At 38.4% G+C, this 15,905-nt stretch overlaps 1 protein-coding gene across 2 annotated transcripts in view; it reads right to left on the bottom strand.

Annotated features, from left to right (window-relative positions):
* DNAAF9 (dynein axonemal assembly factor 9) overlaps window positions 1–15,905 on the bottom strand; it is a 97,138-nt gene that overhangs the window by 35,556 nt on the left and 45,677 nt on the right. For both annotated transcript variants that reach the window (XM_074951938.1, XM_074951937.1), the window contains exons 18-24: window positions 15,126–15,229; window positions 8,064–8,210; window positions 4,398–4,483; window positions 4,001–4,099; window positions 3,592–3,709; window positions 3,027–3,115; window positions 320–478 (exon numbers count right to left, since the gene is read on the bottom strand). In XM_074951938.1, the coding sequence (XP_074808039.1) occupies window positions 320–478; window positions 3,027–3,115; window positions 3,592–3,709; window positions 4,001–4,099; window positions 4,398–4,483; window positions 8,064–8,210; window positions 15,126–15,229 (802 nt within the window). The remainder of the gene's footprint in view (window positions 1–319; window positions 479–3,026; window positions 3,116–3,591; window positions 3,710–4,000; window positions 4,100–4,397; window positions 4,484–8,063; window positions 8,211–15,125; window positions 15,230–15,905) is intronic.

Below are 15,905 nucleotides of genomic sequence, written 5' to 3' on the forward strand. Positions count from 1 at the left end.
CCACTAAAAAGCTGTGCTGCACTAGAAACATACTATCAGCAGCACTCGGGATGAAATCTGAGAGAGCCAGAGGTGAAGTATTCTCTGTTGAGGGCTCCAGACACTTGAACAGGTTACCAGACGGAGTAAGGCCAAAGCTAAGCCTGACTGTTGTCAGAACATGAACCAAGACACACCATTTTACAAATACCTTCTTCCAATGAAGGAAGGCAGGAATTACAAGTTACAAAATAGCTTAACCTAGGAGATATGAAGAGCAGAACTGAGAGCAGCGTACTCTCTTGATGATCAATCTTCTTGTATTTGACGAACTACTTACCCTTGCAAGACCACCAACAGCCTCATTTTCCTTCTAGCGTAACTGGACTGACGCGTGCTGTGGTTCTGCTGGGACTCAAGAACACTTGAAAGGTAACGCTGAAAGTGGGCAGCACTGAAACATTCAGGGCTATCCATAGTCTGCCGATAAACAACCCACCTGAAAAAAATCAAACTGAGTGAGATATCAGCTCAATTCTGTTTTCTCTTTATACCATTTTATTTCTGTTCTTTTCCTTTTGACCCCATGGCCATCAAAAATAAATTTGTGACCAGTACAAAGTAACTCCCTATTTCTGGTCCCATACAGAAACAAAGGAGAAACTCACTTAGGCTTCAGAGTAGCAGCCGTGTTAGTCTGTATCCGCAAAAAGAAAAGGAGGACTCGTGGCACCTTAGAGACTAACCAATTTATTTGAGCATAAGCTTTCGTGAGCTACAGCTCACTTCATCGGATGCATACTGTGGATGCATACTTTCCACAGTATGCATCCGATGAAGTGAGCTGTAGCTCACGAAAGCTTATGCTCAAATAAATTGGTTAGTCTCTAAGGTGCCACGAGTCCTCCTTTTCTTTTCACTTAGGCTTATGTCTTTTCAGCATCAGCCTACTGTTTCTAAATTGCTGTCAATGGCTTCTTTGATATGAAACAAGGTCAAATAGCATCTTCAAAACAATGTGCCAGAGTACTTTTGATATGTGTGTTAGTAATAAAGTTGAGTGATCACGAGCAAGGATCCTAGAAATCCGTTTGCCACAGAAAAACAGACAGTCAGTACTGGGGCCAGTTTTGTTCAACATCTTTATCAATGATCTGGATGATGGGATTAATTGCACCCTCAGCAAGTTTGCAGATGACACTAAGCTGGGGGGAGAGGTAGATAAGCTGGAGGGTAGGAATAGGGTCCAGAGTGACCTAGACAAATTGGAGGACTGGGCCAAAAGAAATCGGATGAGGTTCAACAAGGACAAGTGCAGAGTCCTGTACTTAGGAAGGAAGACTCCCATGCACTGCTACATGCTGGGGTCTGACTGTCTAAGAGGCAAAAAGAAAAGGAGTACTTGTGGCACCTTAGAGACTATCTAAGAGGCAGTTCGGCAGAAAAGAACCTGGGGATTACAGTGGACGAGAAGCTGGATATGAGTCAACATTGTGCCCTTGTTGCCAAGAAGGCTAACGGCAACAAGTTTTAAGCAAACTTGCTTAAAATTGTAAATATATCAATATAACGTGTTCAACTGATACCTATATTTTACTATACTATATTTTGTAGCTAGGGAAACTGAGCTAGGGAAGTTGAGCGTTGCATTTTAATCGCGGAAAACCACAAACCACAAATTTTTATGGTTTATTTGAGATTTTTTTTTTTTTAAACATGAAAAACTAGGATTCCTGATCATGAGACACTGTGTGGACCTCAACTGAACTATCTTGGACAGGATACAATTCAGTTATATTGTTACAATGAATTTTTCACCAATTTTATCATTTAAACAAGTAATGAAATAAGGCTTTATGCAGTAATCATTTCAAAAGAATCTTACATGTTTACAACAAAAACAAAACACACACACACACCCCTCACATGGACTACAGACACTGCACTATCTCAGTTTGCAAACATTAAATAAAAAGGTCCAAAACAAGCCACAGAGAAAACCCCACCATTTATTTTTACATTTGGCTCAGAACAGAGAACTACTTGAAAATTTAAAATTACTAAATTCCCATCCAGCCAGTTCTTGTTAATAGTTGCTGGAGCCACCTTACTACAGAGACTACATTCCAGATGTTTAGATTATAAGCTTTTGGGGGAAAGGAAAAGGGGTTTGTTTGTTTGATCTTGTACAGAGCTGAGTACTCAAACAAACAAGATACAATTCTAAAATGATTCTTTCCTATCTCCATATGCTGGTAAAAGTTACACACATTCTCTCTGGTCTGGCAAAAGACAGCAAAACCAAACAAATATTTTTAAAGCAGATTCTACATTTAAAAACAATATTTTAGCTAGATTTCAAATATATTTTCATCTCTTACACAAAAGATGAGTTATATTTGCTTTAAGACTCACCACCAGAGGAAACAAGCAATGAAATCTCTCTACCTGTTCTCTCAAAGTGCTGACAAAGAAAATCACCAAGTGACCAGTCACTTTAGCCTAACATTTAATGTTTCATCTGGCCCTTTTGGAGATACTGCTAATCCTACAGATGAATTGAACAGTCTCAGAGAACCCAAACAAATGGACATACAGCAGTCACAACTGGCCATCTGAATTAACTTTCTTGTGAAATCTGTGATATTCCCATTCTTAATGTAGAATAATATCTACCTATCTAAGATACTTATGAGACACACACCCCCCCCCCCCCCCCCCGCCAGCCATTACTTTGGAATCTAAGTGCCTCACGATTTTTACTGCACAAGTCCTCACAACACCCTTGGGAGGTAACAGTGCTATTATTCCCATTTTCAGGATGGGGAACCGAGGCACACAGAGACTAAGTGAAATGCTCATGGTCACACAGTCTGTGGCAGAGCAGGGAATCGAACCCATATCTCCCAAATCCATGGCTAGCAACCTAATTACTTAACATCCTTCCTGAATATCACAGTAACTGTTCAGCACAAAAATGGAAAAATCAACCAGCTTTTTTCTTTTTCGAGGACTGCTGTAGAAAGTAGAACCAAAACTACACTAACCTTCCATACTCCTTGTTAAAAGTGACCAGGAAAGCGCACAGATCACTGGAGTGACAGCCTGGAAGCCCTGTTACAATAGTGATAACCACCTAAAGTAAAAGGAAAAGTTATATTTATTACTGTAATTATTTTTCTTCAAGTGCTCAAAAGTATGCTAGACACCTCACAAACTGATAAAACAAGCTCCCTGCTCCTAGAAACTTAAATCCTAAATACAAAACACCACCACTGAAAGCAACAAACAGTGGGAAGACAGAGAGAAGGGAGCACAATGGCTATAAATATAACACTGGTTATGTAGTTAGTTATTTAGATGTGTCACATACATGTCTTTTTTATATTTTACAGTTAATCGAATGTGATTGGACACCCAACCTTTGAAAGAGCTGCATGTAATGCAAGGCTAATTGAATAAATGCAGTGCAAAATAGATTTGCAAAGCAAAAGACTTGTTTACATTTTACATACAACAGAAGTGAAGATGTAAGTACAGTATTTTATCAACTTTTTTCCTATCCTTTTTTTAAAAAGTTGTTTTAAGGGTTTTGTTTTTACGCTATCTTACCTTATCATTTTCTGCTTTGCTAACAGGAATGCTTTCCGACTGTTGTAACAAAATAGGAAGGTGTGCTCTCATTACTGGCTCACGACTTATACTGCTGACCGCAAAGTGTTGCAGAAACCTTTTAAAAGTGAAGTTGTATTATCTTCTAATCCAAACAATGTGGATTTTTCCCCTCCACATGAATAGCTGTAACTTGACTACAGTAAAACATGTTACTGGATGTAGACCTTAATAGAGACCTCCCAGAGAGGGAAAAATATTCCAACTCTGTATTAATATTTACATCTCATAATAATTATTTAGTAAGAAGAGGTTAGAGAAACAATAGGTCTTAAAATATGACATCTTCTTTGCAATAATTCTTGGAAACATGTGATCTTTTGAAATTACAAAAAACCCAACTCCTCACCTCTCCAGTTCTGGGAGGCTAGCGGACATTTTTAGTTGGCTCCATCTTTCCCCATCGGGATAGGACAAGGCATTATATAGCTTCTGCATGTTGGAGTATCTAAAATAAGCACAACTATTTGTTTAGTTCAAAACAAACCCTGACAATTTCATCTATTTTTAATCCACATATCCAAGTAGTAAATTCTGGTAAAAAATTAGTGCAAAGTAAAAATTGTTCTTATAAATCTCTAAAACATCTAATATTTCATCGTCATTCTGGCTCTTCAAGTGAATCAGCTATAAAACATTCTACAGTGCTTGAGAGGTCACATAGCTCGGCTGAATGTTAAATAGAAAACACGACACTATATGTATAATTATACGTGAATGCACGAAGATGAGCAACATCAACTTACAATCTCTTTTGTTCTACAGATAGGAAATCTGCCTGGACCACCTTTAAAGATACTCCTAAGTTTGTCTGTTGCCACGAGGAGAAAACCTGAAATAAAACAAAAAAACAAGCCTCACAACACTGGATTCATTTGCTTGTCACACATTTGAAATGTTAGTATATTAACAATCTAAGAGTCTTTTAAAAGTATTTTTCTTTCATACAGCAAATTAAGTCTCTTATCTACAATGCCAACTCAGAATGCTTCTTTTCTTTAAAACAGAAAAGCCCCTCACTAAACAACCATCTCCAGCCATCCCATGACTGAGAAAGCTGAGTGATAGGAGAAGCCACAATCATACATATTTGGAAGGAAAGATGTTTACCCCACATAAGGCAAGCAAAACAAAAGCAAAAAAATCAGGGATCTGCCAAATAAATGGTCAATAGTACTCATGCATTTACAGGAAAATAATGGATACAGATTTCAGGTAGCTTCCTGATGCAGAGTTGAGATTTCCAATAAGCATCCCACTACTAACCACACTGGGACCGAGACAAGGCAAAAAGAAAGGGGAAACTGTATACCAAATGGCAAACAAAGTGGGCTGTGACATTACTTGTGGACGCTAACCTGTGTCACATACGAAATGGACAAACCAGAAATGTTTACCTGAAATTGAAGTTCTGAGAGTTATGTCTTCAATGATCCATATTACTAAGAGAAATGAGGCTGAATGCGACTTGCAACCCCTAATTTCAAGATTTTAAGCCAGTCTCACAACGGATGTACCAGCATAATGAAGACAGATATCTTCAGCCATCAACTGCTAGCTCCTTTTCAACCCCAATGCTGCTAAACTATGCCAATGAATAATGCATATCTCAAGGAAGTTGAGAAATGGGTCTATGATACAGCTCTATCACACTTCTACGTGCAATAGTCTCTCACCAAATGCAGCACCATTCACACTTAAAACACGATATAATTATACACGTCATGCCATACATCTACTTTCACTACTAATGATCACTAAATATTTATAATCCCATTTCTTGCAGCAAGACAGGAATTGGATGTGTGTACCCTTCCTTCAGGAATGTGGAAGCCCTGCAACTTTGAAAAGAATAAAAGTGCCTAAGCCTCTTTTCTAAGAACTCAGTTCCTAGTATGAGAGGAGGGAACCCTACAGTCCTCTAGAGTCTATAGCATCGCAAGAGATGAGCAGATATAGGACAGCCATACCATTCCATCAGATACCTCTTTGTGAATATAGGGTTCTTCTGCTTCCTTAAACTAGAAGGGACAATGAAACTCTAAAATGGACAGTGGTATGAAAAGCCAGAAGAGTTCACATTAATGGATTCTGCACTGAGAAAAGACACAGAACTCAATGCCTACTGCCTGGATACCACTGAACTGTGGTAAGCAGAAGGGGATATTTAAACAGTTTCAGAGCTCTAAGCTTGTTTTGTATCAATGAAAATCCTACAAACTTATGCACTGTTATGACAGAAGAATCGTATTAAACTCCTGAAACAGAAGGAGGAAGCTCCACATTTCCTTTGCTTCCAGTGGTAACTAAAATATGGTACCTAAAACACTGGACTGGTTCAGTTCAAAGGGACAAAATGGTGCAAACAGAACTAATAACTTCAACCTTTAAATCATAGCAGACCATGAGAGGGAACATGAGACTACAGTTGTTTTCAACACTTCCGACAAGTTTCTTCAATCCCAAGGTGAATGTAAGAAACTAATTCGATCTATGTACAACTGTCTTTGAAGTCAAGTGTTTTGTAACATTGACCCGATTTTACTTCTATTGAGGTGCTGATTTAACTTTGAGACAATGGCTTAAATCTTATTCATCTAAGTCATGCTACTCTGAATGGCACCGTGTGCCCAGAAGTCAGATTTAGAGGAATCGGGAGCAGACGTTGCAGAAGATTTTTAGGTCTTTCCATCCGCTAAGTGAAGGCAACACCTAGAGTCACCCTTTTCAGTATAAATTGCTGAGACATAAAAAGTTGAGACAAGAGAACAATCTTCCAATAACAATTTAGCATCTCAGCACTTGATGCTTTTACTTTGAAATCCTAATGCATACAATAAAATTAAAAACTATGACATTATTATTGAAGACAACATATTACTCTTTTTTTGAAGTGTTAATGTCCTACTGGAGAATTTTAATGGCCTGCTTAAAATCCTCAGACTGTTCTGCTGGACTCGGAACCTAAATATGTTAATGATTATAAAATGTCCCTTACGAAACACAGCCTTCTCCACACTTTCCAGTACAATCTACTTTGTGAGTGAGACTATCAATTGAAGGGGTACTTGACAGTACTAAATCTAAACAAATGAAGCTTTTATCTTCTTTAAAGACCTCCTAGGATCGTGATCCATAGGTGTATAATCAGAAATATGCAACAAACCACTCCGATTTCAAGCATCAGGACCTCTCAATGTAAGTGATAACAGTAGAAGAACTCACTTGATACAAGGAGGACTTGTGGCACCTTAGAGACTAACAAATTTATTTGAGCATTGGCACCTTAGAGACTAACAAATTAAGGTGCCACAAGTCCTCCTTTTCTTTTTGCGCATACAGACTAATATGGCTGCTACTCTGAAACCTATCACTTGATACAGTACACTTCCAAAGGCCGCTATTACAGAATGGTAAGAACAAGCTATTCAAACACAAACATTTTCCCCTGACTTGAATCGTAAGTTTTTCTTTTCTAATGATCAGATTTAAAAAGATCTTCAAAACTTTTTCCAGGACTTATGACTCCTCTTTCATAAGGAGAGCTTCTCTACTTCTTCATGATTCCTATAAGGATAAGTTTAACTGACCAACATGCTTTGGTGAGTAATTAGATAAACTACTAATCTGGAACCAGAGAAACAAGAGGACTCATGATTTCTGGGTTGCCAGGGATTGGGAATATCACAAATTAAACCAATAGTTTAAGAAACAGGAGGCAGTGGAAGGGGACATTGGGAAGATACAGAGCACTATGTTATAATATGCTAATGACAATCATAATTTGAAAGTTATCACTAGGAACATGTACAAAAGTTAAAGATTTTCTCACACACAAGATTTGAGGAATCAAGCACAGAGTCACATTTCTCTCATACTGTTGGGAGAAAAGGCACTGGTGATTAGCAGCTAGATATAAGGCCCATGCCCCGGGACCTGGACTAGATGACCCAGGGAGTCTCTTGGGCCTTAATGTCTACAAATTAAGTTCCAGAAGCTTGAGGTGAGGGGGAGGGGTGGAAGAGTTGCTCTTGGTCACACCACTAACAGAAAGAGATGTTTACAATGGATGCTCACCTTCAGAAAACTGCTACCCTCTAACTTGTCATATTAAGACTTTGAGAAGTTGAGATTTGAGAGCTTATCTTAAATCCAGAATCTGATTTTATTTTTAGTCAGGTGCTAATTTTACTTAATAGCTGCACTGACTGAGGCATAAGAAAGTCAACTGGCTTGCCTAAGATCCCATGGTGAATCTCAGTGACTCATTCTATATTAGGAGCCCAACTCCCATGCTCTAACCACCTCCTTATCTCACTTCTTAAAACATCTTCCTTTGTCTTTTCATCACATAGAACATTATATGGGTATTTTTGTTACACTTTAAGCAAGATGCTATTTATTTACTTTACCTGTGAATAAAAAGCTTTATAGATCTTTGATTTTGGGAAAAGTCCAATCATCAGGAAGTTGCTTGGGGTATGGAACTGAACTGGTAGATGAGGAAGCAAGGAACTTTTGAAGTCTATAAAGAGAGCAGCCACAACACTGGTAGAATCCTAGAAAGGAAATAAAAGGAAGTTTTACAATAAACTGTTTTGAGAATTCAAAAAAATCATTTTTGTCATATTTACATGCATAATTATTAGTATTATTTCTCCAATCTATAGCACTTTATAGTCACATTTACTGTGCATCCTTTCAAGCCTGAAAAGGCTATCCCGAAAGAGTTCCAGTACAGAAATGTAGCACAAGGAACCACCATAATAAGGGATACGGTTTTCAGATAGCCAGTCATAAGACAAATTCTTTCTCCTGTGGTATTAAAGAGTTAACATAAGTTTGAAAGGGGCCTTCAGGATTGGTCAGCTGGACTTTTTAAAAAAAAAAAAAAAAAAGACCAGAGTTGCCTTTCAAAAATCTCTGCACCCTCTAAGACTTAAATTTCCTTCTTGAAGCATTCAACTGTGGCTTTGAGGTTTAGGCAACCCACAACCATCCATATGCTATTTTCCTCTACACTAGTAGTTCCCCAGAGTTCTCTGCTGGCAGACCTCTTTTGGTAGTATAAATGGCAAAATCTGTAACACTGAAGGTTAAAATGGATAGCATAGCGGTAAGTCAGACAAGCTTACCTTACATCACAGATTTCACAATTACTACCATGAGAGGAACTGTGCCAGTAGTGAAGTATGGCTACGAGGTATGCCAGTAGAGATGCAGCATGTAAGTATATTGCAAGTGTCATGTCTATCTCATAAAGCCCCCTACAGAGTTTAAATTCAAATAAATAAGTCTAGTATTCCTACTGCCAAAATTCTATTCTTGTAAGCCAAAAGAAAATTGAAACTAATGAGATTCCTGTTCCCTAGAACTCATTAAAGTGGAATTCTTGTCAATTTAAATCTCATTTTGATTTAATAAAATTATGTTGTATTTGCATCCAACAAATCTCACAATGCTTTTGCAAACATTAATGAAGCCTCAGTATCCTGTAATGAAGAGAATTTTATCTCTACTTTACAAAAGTAGAAAGTAAGGTTCTATCACTCTAAATTCATGCAGGACATTGGTGGTGTTCTTTTTCAAAAAATTTGACTCCTAGCCTCCTTGCTAAATACAATAAAATACCACAGGTACAGCATAATGAAGTTTTGTGTGCACGTAATCCGGATCACAAACACTGCTCCTGGGAGGATTGGTGGTGTTCTGCCTAGGAGATGGAAGTCTAGTATTGTTGTAGATCTTGCCTCGGACAGCTAGTAGACAAAAAAAATCCCAGTTTTATTTTGCACTATCCTACTAATGAAAATTGAGAAGGAATCAAATTTTAGGCTGGTCAATACTTAAATATGAACGCCTCAATCTGGGGAAGTCTTTCAGCATAGCCATCAACAAGCAGAATTCCTACCCCAGCTACTGATCACTCAGAAGGGAGATAAAAAGTCAAGGAGGATTTTTACAAAATCCATCATGGATGCCAAAAACAACCACATTCCCTTTTTTCCTTTTTCCTTAAAGATGCAATCACCTTGCATACTATAGAGCAACAAGGCTCAGAAACTACTTCATTCTCCCCACCTCTACTAACTACCTCTCTATCGTAAGGAACGTTTAGACCTGGACTTCAAAACCCATGGAGCTGACCTAGAAATGAGTGTGTGTTGTGCCACGATCTGAACTGGGTTGTGGTACCCATCGCTTCTGGGGCACTGCACCTCTCCCACAATGGCAGCTCCACAGCATCAGTGAACGTGGAACAATCCAAACGTCGAAATGGGACCATACACAAGCCTCATGTCAGCAGCAACAGTTTGGAATCCCACATCAAGAGGCAAATTATTTTAACCAGAAAAGGTAACAGCTACTTCATCGTTAGCTTTACATTTGTAGAACACAGTAAATTTCCCAAGCCATTTGTCTTTTATGTAACTATATTTGCTAACAATGCAATAAACAGAATCAAGGTTTACAGAAGCTTTCAAAGCATATTATAGGGCAGTACACCAAGATGATTTCTTTTCTAAAGGAAGACGATAAACCTTACTAGCCAGCAAAGTGCAATTCAAAAGGTCAATAGTCACAAAAAGCCTTAAAATATATCGTACACTGTGCCTTCAAGAACTACTAAAACTATGAAGTCTCAGAATTGGTGAGAAGTTAGTCCTACCCAGGCATTATTTATGCTGATTAAATCAAGCTAGACATAAAAATTCTGGACTCAGCACCATTGAAGATTAGCGGCATTTGAACTATCAAAGCTTAAACTGAAGTTACATTTAAAGTACAATGCCAAGTGATTGAACAGTATCTAAAACTTGTACTGCAACTAGATGTTTCTGCATTGACAAAATTTATTGCTTTTGTTCACTTTTTTGAAATGCTAGAGAAGTTTGAGAAAATTTTCTTGTGCAGACCTAAAGTTTAGGTTATGAGGGTCACAGGTTAAACACTAACAGGTGCTGTCATGTGTCTTTTATGGTACCCCTTTCTACCATGTGTTTTTGTGTAGTTTATCGTTTACTACGATTTTCCTGTACTTTTAGTTAAAAGTCATAGTAATAATCTTCCTCTAACTAGAATGGAGAACACATGGCTTTCTTCAGAGAAAAGCATCAAGATTTTAAAAGGACAAAGCTCAGCCCATGCTAACTCACTGGAAATTAAGTGGCATGTCAACTCAGCAGCCGTAAGAGTGGGAGTCCCAAATCAACTTCCAAACCTATATTTGTTCGGTTGACAATGTTACTAGGATTAGTTGTAATTAAAAGATGAAACAAAAAAACCAGAAAATCTAGATTTTAGAATTTTATAAGATGTGCATGTTACTTTGCAGTCCTACTTACTATTGCTTGTAATACTTTCTCACTTGGAAGTGCAAATGATTATCCTTTCCTCTGCATCTATATTATTGTTACGCTTTACCTTCCAAAAACAGTGCACTAACAATCTCCTTATCCTCCTGTCATGTTTTAATATTTTTAGCTCTATACCCTTGCTTCATGCCAAGTCAGTTAAACAATAAAATTCTCCTTCAAGGTTTTGCTTTGCACACAAACCTGGCAACAGTTCAAAAACGATAGCCAGACCCCATAAATAGCCAGAGTTTTATAAAAGTGAGTGTCTTGAATCAAACAATAGAAGGAAGGTCAGTGTTAAAATAGCTTATACAACTACAAAGAGTTGGTCAATATGGTATTAAAGAAAAGGCAGCTAAGGTAAGGGTCTCTTTACTGTTGTGCTTTTCAACTTTAAGCACACGCCTTTCTTGTATTTTACTTTTTTTAAAACTTTATGAAATCATATCTACACAACGCTCTCTGGAAGTCTCTGTACAGTAACTTAAGTACTTGAGACTGAAGATAAACAGGTGCTTTTCTTTTTAGAGCACATACGAAACTTTGTGCTCATCCCAAGTAATCTCATATTCCCACTCTCAGTAATAAACTATGAAAACAAGATATGACTGTAGTTAAAACAGATCTGTCTACCTTTAAATGGAGCTGTCCACACTAACCCAATGCTTAATTCCCAGAAGTCACATCACAGCAAGACATCAGAATCAGCATATATTTAACATGGCAAATCATCATCGTGTAATGAACTAACAATTTGGTCAGAAAGTGGCAAAAGCCAATGTCTGCTAAAATAATGGTGTGATGTGTCATTCCATATTCTTTAAGAAAATATGCTTATGATATGAATATGACATAACTGAGATATACTGTATGCAAAATGGCTCATGTGAGTCATTGGAAAGGTTATGATTTACTGAATGTGATTATAAAATTTGTATGCCTTATCATTTCTGTCCCTGAAGTTAGGAACATTGACTATGTATCTGTATTTCAACTATGCTACTTTTGGTGATGCGCACTGCTAACACTTCTGGTACAACAACAGAAAAGCCAGACAGGGTGGATGGCCCATCAGCGAGGACAATGTGCTGTGAAAAGCTTGGCCTTCCTGTGGACACTCCATACTGCCATTGACTCATGGACGCTGTGATACTACAGGGTCAGGTGGTCTTGTCACCTCATACTAAAACATTACCTGGGATTTCTTGTAACTTTCCACTGTAAGAGAAGGGGGGAGTCAAGTTTGGGAAACAAAGGATTCCTGCCTCATGTAAATTCTATTTAAGGGTGGACAGGAAGGCAAACACCAATCCTCCTCTCCATGGCCTGTCTGCCCAAGAAGAAAGACTACAAAAGGGAAGGCAGGAGGGGAGTCCAGACTGAGATAGGGGTCCACTCTGAAAAGGAATATAGCTGGAACTCTGAACCACAGAAACTTTGCAGACTGCCTGCAACAATATCTAGGGTGAGAAATGCTATTTGTAACCAATTTCTTTAGTGAAACTAGCTTAGTTTGTGTTTGATTTCATCTACTTAGCAATCTGCTTTGTTCTGTTTGTTACCCCTTTTTCCACTTAAAATCTCCTTTTTATAAAAAGAAAAAAGAAAAGGAGTACTTGTGGCACCTTAGAGACTAACCAGTTTATTTGAGCATAAGCTTTCGTGAGCTACAGCTCACTTCATCGGATGCATACTGTGGAAAGTACAGAAGGTCTTTTTATACACACAAGCCATGAAAAAATGGGTGTTTACCACTACAAAAGGTTTTCTCTCCCCCTACCCCACTCTCCTGCTGGTAATAGCTTATGTAAAGTGATCACTCTCCTTACAATGTGTATGATAATCAAGTTGGGCCATTTCCAGCACAAATCCAGGTTTTCTCCCCACCCCCCACAAACCCACTCTCCTGTTGGTAATAGCTTATCTAAAGTATCTAAAGCACAGTATGCATCCGATGAAGTGAGCTGCAGCCCACGAAAGCCCATGCTCAAACAAACCGGCCAGTCTCCAAGGTGCCACAAGTCCTCCCCCTCTCTTCGCGAATACAGACCAACACGGCTGCCACTCCGAAACCTATCTAAAGTGACAGGTTTCAAGAGCAACAGCCGTGCCAGTCTGCACTCGCAAAAAGAAAAAAGAAAAGGAGTACCCGTGGCACCCCAGAGACCAACCAGTCCACTTGAGCACGAGCCTTCGTGAGCCACAGCTCACCTCATCGGATGCATAGCATATCGTGGAAACTGCAGAAGACATTATATACACACAGAGACCATGAAACAAAACTCATGGTCTCTGTGTGTATATAATGTCTTCTGCAGTTTCCACGATATGCTATGCATCCGATGAGGTGAGCTGTGGCTCACGAAGGCTCGTGCTCAAGTGGACTGGTTGGTCTCTGGGGTGCCACGGGTACTCCTTTTCTTTTTTCTTTTTGCGAGTGCAGACTGGCACAGCTGTTGCTCTGAAACCTGTCACTTTAGATAGGTTTCGGAGTGGCAGCCGTGTTGGTCTGTATTCGCGAAGAGAGGGGGAGGACTTGTGGCACCTTGGAGACTGGCCGGTTTGTTTGAGCATGGGCTTTCGTGGGCTGCAGCTCACTTCATCGGATGCATACTGTGCTTTAGATACTTTAGATAAGCTATTACCAACAGGAGAGTGGGTTTGTGGGGGGTGGGGAGAAAACCTGGATTTGTGCTGGAAATGGCCCAACTTGATTATCATACACATTGTAAGGAGAGTGATCACTTTACATAAGCTATTACCAGCAGGAGAGTGGGGTAGGGGGAGAGAAAACCTTTTGTAGTGGTAAACACCCATTTTTTCATGGCTTGTGTGTATAAAAAGACCTTCTGTACTTTCCACAGTATGCATCCGATGAAGTGAGCTGTAGCTCACGAAAGCTTATGCTCAAATAAACTGGTTAGTCTCTAAGGTGCCACAAGTACTCCTTTTCTTTTTTCTTTTTACGAATACAGACTAACACGGCTGTTACTCTGAAACCTCCTTTTTATAGTTAATGATTTGTTTTGTTAATTATTAAACTCAGTTTCTGTAATTTCTAACTGGGGGCACAAGAAGTGTGCACACCTCTCTCCACATTGAGGGAGGGGGCGAATTTCATAATATATCTTTGGGTCTGCACTCCAAAGGAGGTGGACAGCTGAGTGCTGGAGCAAGTCCCTTAAGCTGAGTCTTCCCAGAGCTGATCTGCAGCTGGGTGTGTCCCTGCGTGTGTGTGTGTAGGTTTTTAAGAGCCTGGCTCAGCAAGACAGGTTAAAGGGAGCCCATGCTGGCAAAACAGGTAGACTCAGTGGTATCTCAGCACATCGGGTGGCTTCCCAAGAGGTCCAACCCATCACAAATGGTTCATGTGGTTTACTGTAATTAACTGGAATACATATAATAATGTAGAGCACATATGCAGCATGCTTTTCTTCCTCACTTTTCTCTCCCTGGGAAAGGTGAACCAGTCATCCCTTTCACGGTGTCAGTTACACAATACTCTCCAACAGTAGATAAAGACACGCCTCGTGACCTTTTAAATGATAAGTGGTACACTGCTAGCAACATCTGACTGAAGGTTTAAAATGTTTGGTATAGCTGCAGCACTTCATCTACAAACAAACCATGTGACTGGAGCTATGACTTGAAACACAACAATGAAAAATCTGGTTAAAATAAGTTTGCTAGATGTATAAATGAGTAAAATACATTTTGTTCTCATTTACAGTTATTTACTTTTAATCATTTCACACTATTTTTTTTTAAATTAAGCTAATAAAAATACAAAAACCCTTTCCACTGCATAAAATAAAGGTAGCAGCCCAAACTACAAAGATATCCATGATGAAGTTCCCATTCTAAAATCTTGTCCTACTTACAGTTCAGCCACCACGAAACTACAGTAAAAGTAATATAAAGAATAGGAATTTGAATCCTGGAGTCTAAGTAGTATCTAATTGGCATTCTACTGAATATCAACAATATTCTGCAAGTCTTACAAACACTATCATAAAGATTCAAACATATTTTTGCTAGTTACTTCATAAATACCCCTGTAAAAAAATAAATTAAAGACAATCTCCGACAATAACTGCAACCCACGGAAGAACTTACCCCATCATAGAACGCAATGGAATCCATATGATTTTTTGAAACAGTAATGCTCCCATGATGGGGATGGGAAAACAGAATACCATCTGAAAAGAAGTATAATTTACCTAAAATTGAAAATGGAAAGATTATTCATGTATGCAACACGCCACTACTTAGCAATAGCTATTGACACTTTTTTCAAGAAAGTCTATTCAAGTTGTACAACGTGATGCAACTTGTGTTTCAGTCCAAAGTATTATCTTATGCAACAAAAGCAGAAGTAACCTACTCCACAGGAAAGCAATCCAGATAACATCTGTACATCTGTCCCAAACATTAATTTTTACCAGATTTCTCCAGATGCTATCAGGGAAGGAAACACTTTAAGGAACTGCCACATTATTTGTGAAAGTTCTACCTTCAGGAATCTCTTTAAATTATAATAAATAATAATAATTTTTTGCGGGGCTTTAAAAAAAGAAAAAAAATCCATTAATGATTAACTGCAAAACTGAGAAAAACAGTGAATGCAGATTAGGAGAGATAAATAATGGACATGGTTTCTGTGTTTCACATTTCATAAGAATTTTTATACACTTTATTATACACACAATTTATATCTATCGATATATAAAAATTTAAATATATATAAAATGTATTAACATGTTATTTTCTATAAAAGAGCCAACATCTGATACCTTAAGGAAAAATTTTAACCTATTAATGTCAAAACAGGGCCGACTTTGGACATGCTAATCTGGCCAGTGTCACTTTATATAATTACTATTTCAGCATAATAAA

This window comes from Natator depressus, chromosome 4 (assembly GCF_965152275.1).
Source record: "Natator depressus isolate rNatDep1 chromosome 4, rNatDep2.hap1, whole genome shotgun sequence".
NCBI classification, from domain to species: domain Eukaryota; kingdom Metazoa; phylum Chordata; order Testudines; family Cheloniidae; genus Natator; species Natator depressus.